This window comes from Primulina eburnea, unplaced genomic scaffold (assembly GCF_022965805.1).
Source record: "Primulina eburnea isolate SZY01 unplaced genomic scaffold, ASM2296580v1 ctg739_ERROPOS11973397, whole genome shotgun sequence".
Taxonomy (NCBI): Eukaryota; Viridiplantae; Streptophyta; class Magnoliopsida; order Lamiales; family Gesneriaceae; genus Primulina; species Primulina eburnea.
The window spans coordinates 3,601,177-3,619,064 of record NW_027331510.1 but is presented as its reverse complement, the minus strand read 5'-3'; the positions used below and the strand labels follow the sequence as shown (position 1 = coordinate 3,619,064).

Genomic DNA, 17,888 nt, shown 5'->3' with positions numbered 1-17,888 from the left:
GAGGAGTACCGCGCGGCACTATCTACTTGGCGCCTCTAGACTGAGCATTTTGAGATCCTTTGTGACTCCTATTTCTTGACTACCCTGGTATCATATCATAGCATGTGCATTTCATATAGGTTTGTATACTCATGCTTTTGTACTGGGCGTTCTTATCGCTCACGTCCTCGGTTTTGTTTATCTTGGACACCCCATTCCCACGGGGCAGGCCTCAGGTTGGACAGCTCAGGAGGAGGAGGAGGAGGACGTTGAGTAGCTGGTTGGTTTAGTTCTTCGGTATCTTTTTGTTTCGATATGGTTGTACCGTATATTTCAGTTTAGTTGAGTTGTTCTGGATTTTCGATTGGGTTGTATAACTATCTTTTGGTGACAGTTTTCCGCTGTTATCTCTGATTATTATTAATTAAGTTATTTGCATGCTTAGTTTCTTGATTAGTAGGTGATTCTGGAACGGGTCACTACACGATCTCACAAATCTTTATCTATGAGACGGGTCAACCACACCGATATTCACAATAAAAAGTAATACTCTTAGTATAAAAAGTAATATTTTTTCATGGATGACTCAAATAAGATATATGTCTCACAAAATACGACCTGTTAGACCGTTTCACACAAGTTTTTGCCTATGACAATTGAAGTTTAATTCGGAAAATATTTTATTAGTAATCCCATTGCACGCAAAAGTTGAAACCAATTGAAGTAATTTTCCTCCTCCACCAGTATTCATTCTCTTTGCACTCGATTCTTTTGCCTTTGTAATGCAACTTTATTCTTTTTTTGGTACTTTGGGAACTTGATCAAAGGCGCAAAGTTTCACGAGAATACCTAAAATAAAAGTAAGGAATTAATCTTGACTTCCAAAGCATGCAACAAGTAACGTGAGATCAATATTTATATTACTAGAGTAAAATACGTTGCTAAAACTTTTTAATAATTCTCAGAATATCATTTAATTAGCCAACTTTATATCTTGGATTTATCTACCGGTCGTATTTTCATTTTGAAATTAAAGTTTTAATGATGGCTAACTAGGGTTTTAATGAATAATCGAGTAATTAAAGTTGAGTCGTCGGCGATTAATTCGATTTTCAATAGAATGGTTATAAAAAATTTGCAAACCCGTTTAAACTAATTGAGACCATAAATCCACTCGAACAAAAATGCCCAACCTAGCTAACTCCATCATGCACAACGGATACTTACACTTAAACAATTAAAATTTTGATTTTTCCAAACGAAATCTTTCCTTTATTTTTTGAAATAAACGATGCAATGGACTTTTATATAGGACAACAAGACGTGGTCACACCCATGCATGTTAAATTCTTTTAATTTGTGGATGAAATTTGACGAGAATTAAGTTCAATTGTACTAAATTCAGTTGAATTCATTTGAATTCGTTCTTCAAATATTTCAAATCAAACTGATTTTGGAGTGAATGGACAATAGGAATAACATAACCGGGGATTAAACAGCCCCATGTTACTTTTGCATATTTTTTGTTTTTATTTTGTAAGTTAGATTATGTTTTGGATTGTGGTTCTTTTTTCATAGAGTTGCGACGTAGCATCGGATATGTAAACATTTTCTGATACCACATCAACATTTTCGATGCAGCGTCGACACTAGATTGTAATGTTGAAAATGAAAAGAGAAGTAAACAAATGGAATCACACGGCCCAAATATTTGATAGATCGAATTTTTTGTTTGGTAATTGCGATAAGCCCGAGTCCACTTACGGACATTTATAAAGCTCAACTCATTTATTTGTGATTCTTGTAAATTAATCTCTGTCCTAACAAAAATCTAAAAATTTAGACTTTCCTAAACTGTTCAGTCAAAAAGAAAAAAGATAGATTAATTTGTGTAAAGTATATTAACCCTTTGGATATGTCGATAGCGATTATCGAGTAAAGACTAATTTGTTTATTGTTCATTAGATAAGTCGAATCCCTCAAAATTGGTTGTAAATTTTGATAAGATACATGAGTAAGATCATCAATCTGAAATATCAAAATAGAGTATGTCTCTTGTGAGACGGTCTCACGAATCTTTATCTGTGAGACAAGTCAACCCTATAGATATTCACAATAAAAAGTAATACTTTTAGCATAAAAAATAATAATAATTTTTCATGGATGACCCAAATAAGAGATATGTCTCACAAAATACAACATGTGAGACCGTTTCACACAAGTTTTTCTCGTCAAAGTAACCATCAAGATTTCTATGGGGTCATTGAGAAAACATGTGATTTGTTAAAATCATCAATCTTAGTGACGTTAATCTCAACAGAATACGTTAATTAAGGAAAAAACTTTAATGAGAAAATTAAGATTTCATTAAGAATATCTAATAAAAACTAGTTATTCATGTAATGCTTCTTACGTTACTAATTTAAATATAATGTTTTATTACTTTCAACTGGACCTAAAAATGATACCCCACTCGGCCACTCCCATGTAAGGCCTTTTTTTTTCATATCTTAAATCAGATAAAATCATATTAAATAATTAGAAATATTAGTGATTTAAATATAACACAAAACTATTCAAATTTTCTGATTTTTTTGCAAAATAAAATTTTCTAAAACAAATTATTTAATCGTTACTTTATATTAAAATTAAATACTCGTCTCGTCTAGGAACACAGGAGTACTAAATACGCATAAAAAAATATCTTCTAAAAAACAAATATAAAAAATTGTTACGACACTTAATTAAAATACTTATCGAAATTAAAGTCTAAAGTTTGGTCAAGATTATGTCTCATCTGTAATTTAATAAGGTGACTTTTGTGCTTTTGGAACCGTTTAGGCACGTAACTCTACTATTGCACATTTCCAAAATGCAGTCAAAGGTAATGAAATAGACAAATCAAATCTCTCACGACTATGTTGTAATAATAATTAAAAAAATAAACATCACGACTATGTTTCTGCTAGATCATAAGCTACTGCATTAGTCTGAGTGTTGCGAATATTGAATAGAGCCATGTGGCTTGTTGTTCACATAAGCTGCGAATATATGTTCGATGATAGAAGCTACATGTGCATACGATGGTCAAAATTTAGAGATGTCATTCACCACGACGTTAATTACATCAGTTTATCCATTCGAGGCGGCCACCGTCGAGGACGGACTAATTTTCTACTTGTGTACTGAGTAGAGATAGGATCACAGATCAGGAAAATCCCCACAATCTGTTCATGTATATATTCCAAAAAAATGTTAGTTCATATGTTTTTTGTTATATAAATAAATATATACAGTTTTAATATGTTGTCAATCTTCGTGTCTCCTGAGGTGATACTCACATATTGGAGACGTATAATTTAGATATATTTCATCATATCTGATAGATATGTATCACATCATTGATGAACACAGAGGTGGACACGGTGGGTGAACAATGTAAAAACTGTAAATATTTATATATAAAGTTAATACGAAAAATCAATATCAAGCGTGCGATTCACTGAGTTGACAATCTCTAAAGCACAATTCAAATTGGAACGCGATCGAAGTTTCTGTTAGGTTATCAAAAGGTGGTCCAATGTTTGAACACAAAGAATTTCATTTCATTTGCCAAATTATTATAATAAGCAAAATTCTAAAAATAAAAAAAAAGTTATATATATATATATATATATATATGCATGTAATAATCAGAAGGGTAGTTTTCTTGAAGGTGGACTTATTACATAAAAGTAATCGATCAATAATTGTACTCCACGTGAATCTTTTTTAGGATTAGACGCAACAAATTTGTGAAAGTCAATCACAAAATCTACAAAATATAATCTTGACAGTGTTATGAACAAGGACAGATGATCGCATGGCCACTTATACATGGAGACAGAACAAACTCCAGATATTGATTGAAGATAATTCAGTAATACATCTTTTCGATAAATGTAGATCGTATTATCTAATTTCATTAAGATTTTATCGTTTTTTTTTACGATTTTGATCATTTTTTGTATATGACATTGAATTATTTAGTGTCATATTATTGTTGTCGCGAAAAAAGTTCTAAAATTGTCGAAAGTTTAAATAAATGAGACTGAAATTGAAATTATTTAACTAAATAAGCTGACAAAATAGCAAGTAGCCAAACAACATATCCAAAATAAATATTCTACTTTATTTCGAGTGTGATTGTTGATTCATAATGATCACAATAGAAAGGTGGTCCTCGAGCTTAGCTGCCTACATTTATTATTTCTTCTTTTAAGTAATATATGTGTGTATTTTAATTTCATGTATACATTACATACACATGCAAACATAACATATTTATATTATGTATTAAGGACTAAGGATACGTACCTTTCTTTTTTACAATTATTGGGTGTTTTATTATTATTTTAGGATGAGCTCCAGAACAAAAGTGAGAGATATCATTGTGAACTCTCATTTCAAGTTCCGAGTTGAATTAACTTGTTTAAATACCTTATATATTTTAAAAACTTTAACTTTATTATTTAATAGTAGTATATCTTTTTAAATTTATATGTATTATTTTGGTATTTCGGTATAACAATTTTTATTTTAATAATATGTTACGATTTTATTTGATATTATGACATTATACATTATCTGTATACTCATGCAATCTGCATAGATAAAGTTCTTGAATATACAATAGGTACAATGAGGTCTGTGTCGCAACATAAGATCACAAAACTCATTAGGAAACGTATCGTATATTCTAAACATGTTTCTAGTTGATTTAGCCGCCTAAGACGATGATAAAGGTCACTCGATCTCGAGACTAGCATATATGGTTTAAACTCCATGTTTCATTGGCGAGGGCATAAAGATGTCCATTCACTCGGATGGGTGATCATGATGATGCACTGAACAACCCTCCTCGGACTGTCCAAGTGATTCTCACTTATCGAGTGAAATAGTCCGCAGTTATGGTTGTACACCATTAGTCCTTTGACCTGAGACAATGTAGGAGCTATACGTACTAGCATGCACTTTGATCCGTTTACCGACTCCATTGAAGGTCATCATGTGACGAGGTTGGGTGTAGTTTCGAAATACGTAGGAGCAAATGTATTGTAGTCGGGGATTCACCGTTCGCCTATAGGTGAAGATATTCTATGTAATCTGATTAGCTAATAGTACAAGGAGTCTCTGACCAGAGCAAAAAATGTGTTTTAGGGAAAGATGTTTTCCTAGTTGCACATATCATGCCACTATTAGTACTCAAATATAATTACATCGTTATCGAATTAATATGCAACTCTCGATACACCAATGATTGTAGATTCGGTCGGGATATATGTGTTGAAGAGACCGTACTGTACGCTAACCATGACTAAAGGTTCTTGCAGGTACTATCAATGATACCTAGGAGATCATGGGGCGATGCTACTAGACGCTCTTACCATGATCCGATAAGTGCAATCAGAAATGAGTTTTGACATTCTTCACACAAGTATCGGATTCCGTGTTCCCGTTGAGATAGTCCAATTTCAAGGAGTTGGGATTTGCCGACTACAGTTTGATAGAGATCAATAACTGAATGCTTATAAAAGAGTATATGAACTGATTCCTTAGAATGAAAGAAATGAAAGTTAGTATGATTGCTAAATAAGGAATGAGAGTGTAACTGTCTGTTTTGTGAAGGAGTTCACTAAAATTGACAGATGTCAAATATGGTAAGTGAAAATTTTGATCTTGAAATTTTCGATTTTCATTATATGAACAAGACTTTTATCCTTGATACATCAGCTCTCTCGTATCGTAGGATTATAATGAGTTCAGAATCATTTATTTAGTGAATTTGGAATTACTAATTAAATGTTTGTATTAGTAGTGATGACTACTAACATGTACAAATTCTTATAAATATCCTAGAGGAGTCTAGAATTAAATTAACCAAATAGTTAATTTATAAATTAAATAATGGTTATTTATTTTAATGTACATTTTTACATGTATATATTTTATATGATGATATAAAATATGTGTATATATAGTATTATTATATAATTTATTATTAAAAGTTAATAAATATATTATATATCAATTATATGAGAGTTTTAATATAATGATATATGTAGAGTTCTTGTGAGAGAGGGACTCCTAATTAGATTAGGAGTCTCACTCTATATATACACCATTAGGGCTCGTTATTCAACGATGAAAAATTGCATACAATTCACTCAAATCCTCTCCAATCCTTGTTGCAAAATTCGGACATCACCCTTGTTTAGGGAAAATATTTTGGCCGCCTCTTGTTCTTCCACGCCGCGCCGCGCCGCGCCGCGCCGCTGCAACGTCTCCGGATTTTAGAAATTCGGATGCTACAGTCTCAACGCAAAATTGCTTGCGATTTCTAGTGCAATCCAAGCGAGAAACAAAGCTTTTGATCGTGAACCTAATTAGGCGATCAAAGGAGGCAAACTGTTCATAGAGAATTATAAAAAAGACTATCTCCGCGTAATACCGGAATAGTTTGGTGTCAAGTATTTTATAATACACAAATGTATAATTCTAAACGTTCTATTAATGTCTTAAACCCACAACACCCAAGAAAATAAAAATTTTAAACTTCCGCTACGTCTTAAGTGCGAGAACATATGTCCTAACACACTTGACGACTAATATTCAGCCTCTATATCCTTGACCACTTTCTAACAAACAAAACTACATACTAATAATTCAAACATCTCACTTACATGGAATATATATATAAATAAAACAAGACTTGAAATTGACCCACTCACGAAATATACATTATGTTCTTTTAATGTGATATATGTGTGTGAACCCGACCGTGGGTGGCTACACCACAAATACTTGTTGTTGGTTGACTCGTGGGTCAAATTTTGACCCATCTTGGAGGTGATAGATAGAGGCCCGGTATATATACTGCTCTTTTTTGTGTCATAATTTATTATTTATACCTAAAATTATGTGTATTTATTTATAAATGCATCGTACATGAGAATCGTGCCACCGAAAGTTTCAGCACTATAAAAAAAATGACCATCCCAGCACGTGTCATTTGTATGCACGTACGTGTGAATTGCAATTTTTAGAAATTTTGAGACCGTCTGATAAAAGACTTATACTTTTTTTTTGTATTTTAGATGAACTTTCGAGTTTCACGTAGTAATTTGCACACACTAATCCATTACATGTTTCTTTACTTTTGTGTGTGTGTGTGTGTGTGTGTGTGGTATTTATGTATATTTCTGAAAATGTTGAGTATTTGTGTTTTATTTAATTTATGAAAATAATTGAATATCCTCCCGCATTGAATCCCAAATTTAGATGCCTTAATATATGAATAATGATTATAATTCATTTGCTCGTGGTATGTCTCCTTCTAGAAAGCATGCAATTAAGATAATTAGGTTTCCCCCCACAAATGAGATGTGACTAGGTTTAGTTTTTTACTACTACTCATCAATATATAATCTAAGCCACTGAGTGCAAAATCTATTACAAATCATTCCACTTTCCTACTTTTTTTTAATATTTTATTTTCGAGCCCGTGTGAGAGTGTTAAAACTAGGTATTCAACTAAAAACTTCGTATAATATTTAAAATCTTGGTGTCAGATGCGCTACAAATCATCGGCTCTTACTTTATTTAATATTAGAAAGCATGCATTCATGCATGTAGGATCAATCTTTCTTTTTCAATCAATTTTTTAAAAAATAAAACAATCATGTATATTATTTTAATAAATTCTTTTAAAAAAACAATTTAGACATCAATGGGGATGCCTATCAGGTTACCATACTCTATTGTCTCTTAGATTTTCTTTTGCTTTTAAAATTTGTGGTCCCAAAATTGTGATTGGTTCCCTTTAAAAAAATAATTATAAAAATTGAGGCTGTTATGAATATTTGGTAGGAGATTTTGTAATAAATGATATATAATTTGAGGATACAATTATTTCCCCCACTTTTTGTTGATTAGAAACGAGCAAAAAAGAAAAGAAAATAGTTATAATTGATTTATTGTCATTCAATAACCTTTCCACCTGAACTCCACTAGAGGACACATGAAACTCACACTTTTCCTAACCAAAAATATTATACTTTCTCTTTGGGCATCATTTTTTTTGATTTTTTTCCTTCTTGGATTCTACTAATTCGAGTTTTTTTAAACTTAAATTGTTGTCAACATGATTAACATCACATTAAGCAGTTTAATAAATATTAAATTTATGAAAGATTAAATCTCTCGCTTCGTTTAAAAGATACAAAAAGTTTGAGAGCACTTGCAAGAAATTCATTTCGAACAACGTAATAATTGTATGAGTAATCATACATAAGCAAAATGGAGACAGTATTCATTTCCTTTGTAATTAAACGACAGATTGTTTAATAAGAGAGAACTTAGTATTAGCTTTTTAGAAAAAAAATTAACATACTTATGATTTTTCTCAAAGAAATGCTTGTCTACTATACAAGAGAGGGAACATATATATCCAAAGTTTGAAGATTATGACCAACTTTTATTACTTTGATTAGTTATTTTGTCACGCCCCGAGTCCGAGCCCGAGCTCGCGGCTGCGTGATTGTACAATGAGCCCCTATAGCAACTACTTCGTATTCTTCATCGCTTTAAAAAAATGATTAACCCAAGTTGCTATAGAAGTCCATAAACTCATTTTAAATATTTCCATTTTAAGATATGAGACAAGAGTATCACATTATTCGTCAAAATACGGATGCTCGATTTCACAATAACCATGCATGGCTGTCGAACCTAAGTTGAGGTCCAGTATATATGCATGCACTCATAAAGATACGGACTGCATGCTCTCGCTCAAACTCCATAAACAGTAAATCGAGGCTCTTGAACTCAACTCGAACCCGATGGATAAGCCTGCTCTTTTAATTAGACACCAGCTCAGTTAGGTTGGACATAGTGGCAAAAGACGATGTATATATATTATAAAAGAATATAGAAATTTCAGAACTCGATCGAGCTCTAATTCGACGACCATTAAAAGGTTGCATAAAAGAAGAATTTAGGTTGGCTGATCACATGCTTACGGCCAAACCGGCCATAACGAAACGAGCAGGTTGATTTGCCCGAGCCTCTCATTTGTAAACATCAGTGTGACCCAACTGTCTTTATGATACGAATAATATATAATATTGTAAAACGTTGCTGACAATTGGGTCCAATGCTGCTCTTTCGTTCGAGGACAGAATAATGTCTCTGACATAATCAGTGAATCCAACTCAACTACTGTCCCAACTTCACAAGATATATTTCTACGTGGAAAAACCAAGAGAAAAAAAGAAGGATTTGATAGTAGGGCATACTCCATCGTGGTTTAATTTATGGAATTACACCTCAGGGTTTCAAACTTAAAACATCGTCTCTTTGTCAGGGTGCTGGTGCTGGTGCCATGTGCCAAATCTTGTGGTTAATTATGCCATTTAACAATCAAGAAATAGGTTAAAAGAAATGATAAAATCAAGAATATAAAAACATGTGAGTTGTGGGCAGCAATTGAATTGGTTCGTGTGCGGAGGTTTTTAAATTTGGTTCTATTAATATTTGTTTTGTATTTAAAATTAAATTTGATATATTTCAAACATGTCGCGTCTCAAGACCGGTGTTAGTCGACATCGACGTTGTTTTACAATCACATAATTGAAAACAACAAGCATCGTATTACAATATAAACAAAAACTAGTTTATTACTCATAATCAATCATAAAATTGTCTTTACAACGTAAATTTTTAAAATTATAAAGATATGAGTAAGTGTTTACAATTTCAATTAAAAACTTAAATAAGCGAAACTAAAATAAACTTCTCGATCCCTCTTATTATCAGCTTCAAAACTAGTTTTGTTCATGTTCTTCGATTTTCTCTTCTGATTTATCCGAGGATTGAATGAGTGATATGATTGTCACTCAGTAAATGAGAATCGTTCGAGCACATACATTCCAAATACATATGATCTTCCAAATAACATATCATGCATATCATATTTCATATAATATATATCATAAGTATAAACGCAAGCATAGTTTGGCCTTTGCAATGAGATTCATCTATTTTTCATGATTTACTAATATCAGTCCTTAATTTTTACTGCTCTAAGAGGCGATACCATATAACGATTATAATCCCACCGTGTAAGGGTATTAAACTTATAATCATATGTTGGGATTCTCACACATATCCAGTTGAATCCTCACAGTGCCAAAATATAAGGTGTCGTATCACAAGAAAAGAGGAGAAGCAAAATAAAATTCGACCGAAAATTTCAAAAACGAACAAATGTCATAAACAAAATTAATAGTTTTAAGACAACCCCACTTAACTTATTATTACTTGAAAAATCCGAAAACCACAAAAGAATCACGCAAATGGCACTTCGAAAACATTGCCGCACTTAGGTCAAAAAACCAGTCGTCTTGCAGAATTATTATTACTTATTGAACTGTTGGATTGGGCTTAAACTTAGACACTATCTTCCAAGTAAATCAAATAAATTGTGAACGGTAGAGATCGAGTTTGAAAGTTATTTTAACCTGTATATGGATAAAACTCGTTGGTATATTAAACTCACTTAGAATCTGAGCAATTTTTTTGTGAAGACTATATACCAAAACTATCCTTTGGATTCGGCTTAATTTCGGATATGATGTTCATAACATATGATAGTGTATTCTTTACGGTGGAGATCGAATTTGGGTAAAGTTTGGCCTAAATGTAACACTCGAAATATGGACAGAACTTTTTCTTGCAAAATCTTTGAAATTAATGTGGTATTTGGGAAAGGATTTTCGAAATATATATTGAATTTGAAGGTGTAATTTTTGTGAATGGGGTGGAGGAGTTTATAGATGTCGAGTTAAAAATCTTACCATAATTTGGTTGATATTTCTTCCATAATTTTGAGATAAATTTTTCCATACATATTACATTACCAAATTTTGAAAACTTGGTCCCAAGTATAAACAAAATTTAGAAATTTATATAGGACTGAATGGTTGAATATAGACTATTTTTTGTATAAGTTCATGACGTACCTAAGTTGCATTAATTTATTAGCTTCTTTGTTAAGCAAAAACTAACTTACATTCAACATTTTTTTTTCTAAATTTGATTGATATTATATAATTAAATTTCAAAATTATTGAATATATTGTACTGGATTTTCGAATTTCACGTATTTATTGAAAATTCAAATATCATGTATTATTTTTATTTTTGAATTTACTATTTTTACAATAATATCATAATTCGAAAATACATTTTTATACATGTCTATATTTAAATAAATAATTACATGTCCAAAAATCGTGGTTTTCACAAAAGCAATATCAACTCAAATTATTTTGTTAAAAAACTACAAGTGTCTATTGTATCAATATATTAAAATACGATTTGAATTTTTAAATTCAACCTTTTGTTTTATAGATTTGACAACCTCGAAATCAAAATTGTGTATGTATATATATCAGTATTCAATTTATGGACACCACTATGTTAAGCAAGCCAATGCAAGATTGTAACTATAGCAGAGTTTTTTGTCTTCAGCCCTAAAACAAACAAAAGAATTATATGCTCATGGTCCATTATGTTGCCTTAAACCTTGCCAACATTAATGCAAAGAGCAGAGTTTTCTCAGTTGTCTTTACCTTCAATTTTCCTAGGCCATGGCATTAAGCCAGAGGTCCCAACCCAACAAACGGCAACAGCAACAGCAAATCTCTAGTCCAAGAAAACGAAACGGGCATTTCATCGAACTTCGCGCGTCGTATCGACTATCGACCCATTGTGAGACAGTCCAGCTATAACAAAATACAATGGAAACGTCAGTCCCTCTCACAAAATCTCAAGTTTAAGATTTGTAATATTTTCCTAAAGAAACGAAATATACAATACCAAGTCAATAAGCCACCATTTGAGCCGTATGTCGAAGTGGATTACAAACAAGAAAAATCTAACACATTCCATAAATGGCAAAGGTAATCCTTAACATGGTAAATGAGGAATGGGATTATACATGGTTCTGTCTTTGATTGGGAAAAGGTGATAATGTGGTGGGAACTGTGTGAAAAAGTAAAGAAGATCTCTATGAAATCTTCCTTTTCTGTGACTTTTTATATTCAACATGGCATGAGTAATTGTGTTTCAATTTTGTACACAAAAGATCCCAAAAAGAACTAAAAAGAAACTTGAGAACCATCCATCCGAGTAGGCAGTCTTCATACGGATTCTTCATACTGAAGATACGTTGACCCTGCAACACAAAATTTCTCTTTAAATTCCATCAACTCTTCACCCTTGGTTCTTCTATATATCAACCTCTGCCTTTCAAAGTTCAAAAACATAAAAATTGGAAGTTTTTCTTTCTTTAGACATCTGGAAGCGAAGAAACATGAAATCAAATAGCAGTAATATTTCTTTCATTAGAAATTCCATGTCTTTGATAGTATGCTGCATGGCTATCAAACTAAGCCTCTGTTTTTCTAGCCTCGAATCATCATTAAGGGCACTACATGTTCAAGGGAGTTTTAGCTTCGATGGAAATGAATTTGCAGCAAAAGATTTTGGAAACCAAATTCATTTCCTTCCTTCTGCTGTTCTACACCCAAAAAAAGTGTCCGATATCGCCACAACCATACAACATGTTTGGCAAATGGGTTCGGGTTCTGGGCTTACTATTGCGGCGAGAGGTCGTGGTCATTCACTGCAAGGACAAGCGCAAGCACCACAAGGAATTGTAATCAACATGGAATCACTAAGTGGGAATGAAATGACCGTTCAAAAGGGAATATTCCCTTACGTCGATGTCTCGGCTGGCGAGCTCTGGATCAATATCTTGCATGAGTGCTTGAAACATGGGTTAGCACCAAAATCTTGGACAGATTACCTGCATCTAACGGTAGGTGGCACGTTGTCAAATGCCGGAATCAGTGGACAGGCATTTCGACATGGGCCTCAAATCAGTAATGTCCACCAGCTTGAGGTTGTCACAGGTTTGTGTAATAAAAAGTATATTGTGGCATGTCGGTAGACTGCTACATAGAACACGAGTAAAGTTCAGAGAGAACATTAGAATGATGAAATCTCTGCTATATAATATGATACTGAGGCAGAAAATGGCATATATATACCTTCAAGTTGCTTGTCAAATACTGTCTTTATTTCATCAATTCTCAAACAAGGATTGATTAAATGCAGGAAAAGGAGAAGTAACAATTTGTTCAGAAGAGCAGAATGCTGACCTCTTTCATGGAGTTCTGGGTGGCCTAGGCCAGTTTGGCATAATAACTAGAGCAAGAATCGCTCTTGAGCCAGCACCAAAGATGGTAAAAATGCTGTATCCCTGGTCAACAATTATTTTCAATGTTTTGAATGGTTGAACAGTTCACAAGATTGTAATTAAACTTGCCACAGGTGAAATGGATTAGAGTTCTATATTTAGACTTCTCCACTTTTGCTAGAGACCAGGAGTACTTGATATCTGCAGAAAACACCTTTGATTACATAGAAGGTCTTGTGATCATAAACAAGACAGGTCTAGTTAATTACTGGAGATCATCATTCAATCCCCAAGACCCAACTCAAGCCAGTCAGTTCATATCTGATGGAAAGACATTGTTTTGTCTGGAATTGACCAAAAATTTTAATCCACACGAGTCCAATACAATAGACATGGTGAGAATCATGAGAAACCATTAGTTTATCATTATTTCCGTTTTGAAATAAATATAGAAATTTCGGAGAGATAGGAATCAATCAAACGTGATTCTAATATCCAAGACATTTTTTGTCTTATGCAGGAGGTTGATTCCTTGTTGTCTCAATTAAACTACGTCCCTTCAACACTCTTTATTACAGAAGTTTCATGTGTAGAATTCTTGGACAGGGTGCACACAGCGGAACTGAAACTACGATCTAAGGGGATATGGGATCTTCCACACCCATGGCTCAATCTAATTATTCCAAAAAGTCAAATAAACAGCTTCGCCAATGTTGTCTTCGGCAACATTTTAACGGACACAAATAACGGCCCAGTCCTCGTCTACCCAGTCAATAAATCAATGTAAAGATCTCACTTAGAAACTCTCAGACAACCAATGTACAAAGCTCTTTCATGTAGTTTTGCCAATAAATCAATGATAATTTATTTTCAGGTGGGACAATAGAACTTCATTTGTACTACCAGAGGAAGACATTTTCTACCTGGTCGCATTTCTTCCACATGCAGTTCCCTTATCCACAGAACATGACGGCCTACAATACATCCTAGGCCTAAACAAAAGGATTTTAGATTTCTGTGAGGCAGCCAACTTAGGAGTAAAGCAATATCTGCCTCATTACACGACACAGGAAGAGTGGAAAGCACATTTTGGTCAACGGTGGGAAATCTTCGTACAAAGGAAGTTAGCCTATGACCCTCTAGCAATACTTGCCCCGGGACAGAGAATTTTTCAGAAGGCCGTCTCCATTATATGACAGTCAACTTCGGTAATTTGGACAAAACTGCCTGCAGAATGTGCAAACAGCTCAAAGGTTACAATCATTTCTCAGCAATCTAATGTGTAGGCCAAGGGGTTACCAAATTTTAGAAAAGGTCTAGTTTACTATATTGATAGGATTAATGGAAGTTCAATATTTTTTTCCACAATTCTTGGGATGTATAAAGGTCGCCACCGGTTAAATTCTATTGAATTTAAAGAATTTTAATTTATAATTACATACAATGGTATGTAAACTAAAAGAACAATGCAACCATGCAACTAGCATTGCGTGGACCTCATACGATAACTCTCCTAACTCTACCATATCTTTCGTTTAATTTCTTCTACAACAATTGCAACTGCTACATTCATCAAAGCACTGTATGTTCAATGACCCAAATACAATGTATAATTAATAGCTTCTTCAATAATTTCCCAATTGATCAGAATTGAAATCAAATAAACTCAGTGTCTACTTTACACTTCCATTATCCTGTTGGCAATCAATAGAAAGTTCATGTAGGACAAATCAAATGAATAGCCAATTCACACAATTTTAAGGGACACGCATGAGATATCGGGCAGTCAGAAATTTCCTCCATTCATTAAACAATGGAAGTGGTGATATACCAACCTGTTGAGCCACTACTCAAGTAGCTCGACACGCATCCTTCTGTTTATCCACAGCAACTTAAAAACTATTTAACAAAATAATTCCATTAGCAAGATTCATGGTTCCATTTTAATCTGAGTATAAAAATGTTTTTAGAATAACTCAATGCTTCAAGTGTTTTTAAGAAATGCTCGAGGTATATATCATTATATCTATATAAACACACACGCATATGAAACGCTGCTTATGTTTTGAGTACTGCAAGATCATTTCATGAAACTATTTGGCACAGAACTTCTAAACAGCAGACTAAAACATGAACTTTTAAATCAAACACTCGAGAAATCATTTGATGATAGAAAGCACAGAATCTAGACCCACTCACATCATATTATATGATGTCATACAGATAGTGGAACATAAAAAGTGAAAATGGCACAGATTCTTCATACCATTTTTGGATAGTGGAATGTACAGAGTTTAGAATTGAAGGTACATAACCTACATTTCTTTTTATCTTCATTGGTCTCTATGTGGCATAATTTTCTTTAGTTATCTTGATCCTAAAATATTGCCTAGTGCACCTCACTTCTATAAGATTCGCATCCAGCCTCGTGCATTACACCTTTAAACATATTACCTTATTACCACTATTTTACCAAGAGGTAAATTACTGAAAAGAATATCGCTCACCCACTTTTTCCTCGTAACTAAACTCCCAACAGTCCATGAGTAGAGGTTCCACAAAATGCTTCTTGCACACTATTTACAGAGTGCCAGTGACAAGAGTAGCAAAAAGATCAATTATGTAATGGTCATCTTTACGTTCTCATTGCAGATTTCTGTCAGGTCCAGAAGCTCTTGTCATAGTTTCATCTTAGAATTACTAAAAACACTTGGAATCATAATATGATCTCTCGTCAAATCAAATTCCTTCTATTTTATATCAGGAGATTTTTACCTCAAGCTAAAGTCCATCTAGTACTCCGGTTTTCAATTCTTGTCAATTAGTTTAAAGGATATCTGCAGTCACTTTACACAAACAAGAAAAAAACACAACAAATCCCTGAGTAAATCTGTAGGCACCTAGAAAGCTAAAGATGCATAGCGAAAGATAGGAACTGGATCTAGAATTAACAACTAGCCAGCAAATGGATTATTATAGCAGTGATTTCACCGAACATCTGTAGACAATATGGTAACTTTACAATTGTATCTTGTGGCTAAGGAAGAAAGATCCGGTGGCAAAAGCTAATTATGGTTAATTTTATTTTCTGATTGCAGTTTTGCCAAATGCTGATTGATGGAATGGATTTCATTTAGATTTGTACTGGTCCATTTCATAACTTCCTACTGGAAATTACAAACTTGTTATGAGTAAGAAACCTGCCAAGCATGAGAAACAGTAGAAGGAACCAATGAGAATTTGTGCAAAGAGAAAGCACTGGGAATAATGATGCTACTAGATACAGAAACAGCAGCCACATAGCTGAAATATCGAGAAAAAAGTATCATCAAGATTACATGAAGATAAATTGCATAAATAAAATCAAGAATGAAGTTCATAAGTTTCATTGCATCCTACTTCCACTATGGTTAAACGAATGAATGTATAATTATCAGTAAACCAATGAGTCTCTTTTATCAGTAAGAAAATGGATTGAAATTCAATAACGTTCGAAGCTTCCATCCAAGGCCCTTCATTGCTCCAACTTCAGTGGAATATTTCATTTTTTCATCTATCAATTTGGTTAGAGTCAGGACCTAACGTATGTCCAAGTCCTAACCAAATGTCCAAAAACAAGTATGAAGTTCCAGGGTTCCATGTACTAGGACAACAAATCAACATTGTCCTCCTTGAGCATCAGACACAGAATCAATTCAACCAAGGTCAGAATCCACCTATAATGTGTGGAGAGGGAAAACTTCCTACGAGTATGTGACCAGAAAAGCATATTTTGCTTCAGAGAAATAACCAGTAAGAATATTTTGATAGTGTCCTGAAGATCGAGATTTTAGAATGAAAAAGTAGTTATTCCAAGGCAGTTATCAACAAGAAGTCAATAACAACAAAGATCGAGTTTTGAACCCCCTTCACAGTCGATTAAGTAGGATCACCATCCTGCAGCAAAGTATCCAGTTATTTTTGGTCTTTCAAGCACCACAGCTAAGAGATGTCCGAAAGAAAATTGCAAATCACTGTTTACTCCCACGCATAGGAAAAATAAACGTAGGAAACAATGAAGTGTCTCAAAAGCATCCTCCTGGAACATAAAGAAGCCAAGATGTGGATACCACTATACTTTTGGAAGGATAGAGTCCAAGGGAGAAGGATATGTAGAAATTTACTCAATACACAACGGCAGAATCACTGAGTGGAAATAACAGAATTTCATTCTGATAGTTTGACCTGAAATGAGAACAATGAACCAGATGCATCCGCTAATAAAATAATTAATACTATTTTAAAACTTACGAATCTTTTTTTTTACTTTAATAAAAATTCTCGTCTTCTGAATTTAAATAAAATGATCGATTAAATTCTTAAAAATAATTTAAGTAGAAAATATTTTCATGATATAAAAAAACTATCATTCATCACTACTATAAAAATATTATCCAAAACGAGCATTTGAAAATACTTGTTTGGTAACAAAATTTATAATAATAAAAATCAGAGTAAAAAGTTTAACATGCATAAAATCCTTTCATAACAATAGCGGTTCTCGAGTTTGCACTGCACATAGTCCGAGAAAACTCACTAATCAGCACCTCTTGTCTCCTCAAAAACA

General features: G+C 33.2%; 1 protein-coding gene and 1 long non-coding RNA gene across 3 annotated transcripts; one reads left to right on the top strand and one right to left on the bottom strand.

The window, feature by feature from the left end:
- The first annotated feature begins 12,280 nt into the window (after positions 1-12,280).
- LOC140821918 (cytokinin dehydrogenase 9-like) lies at positions 12,281-14,726 on the top strand. Its single transcript, XM_073182600.1, has 5 exons — positions 12,281-12,995; positions 13,201-13,328; positions 13,417-13,677; positions 13,803-14,065; positions 14,157-14,726. The coding sequence occupies exons 1-5, from the start codon at positions 12,395-12,397 to the stop codon at positions 14,476-14,478; spliced, it is 1,575 nt and encodes a 524-aa protein (XP_073038701.1). The 5' UTR covers positions 12,281-12,394; the 3' UTR covers positions 14,479-14,726.
- LOC140821919 (uncharacterized) lies at positions 12,536-17,522 on the bottom strand. 2 transcript variants are annotated; one of them, XR_012115859.1, is made up of 2 exons: positions 16,058-17,522; positions 12,536-13,483 (listed from the first exon to the last, which is right to left on the bottom strand). It is a non-coding gene; the product is annotated as an uncharacterized lncRNA (long non-coding RNA). The 2 variants fall into 2 exon arrangements; XR_012115860.1 differs by having other exon boundaries at positions 17,215-17,522.
- Between the last annotated feature and the right edge of the window lie 366 nt (positions 17,523-17,888).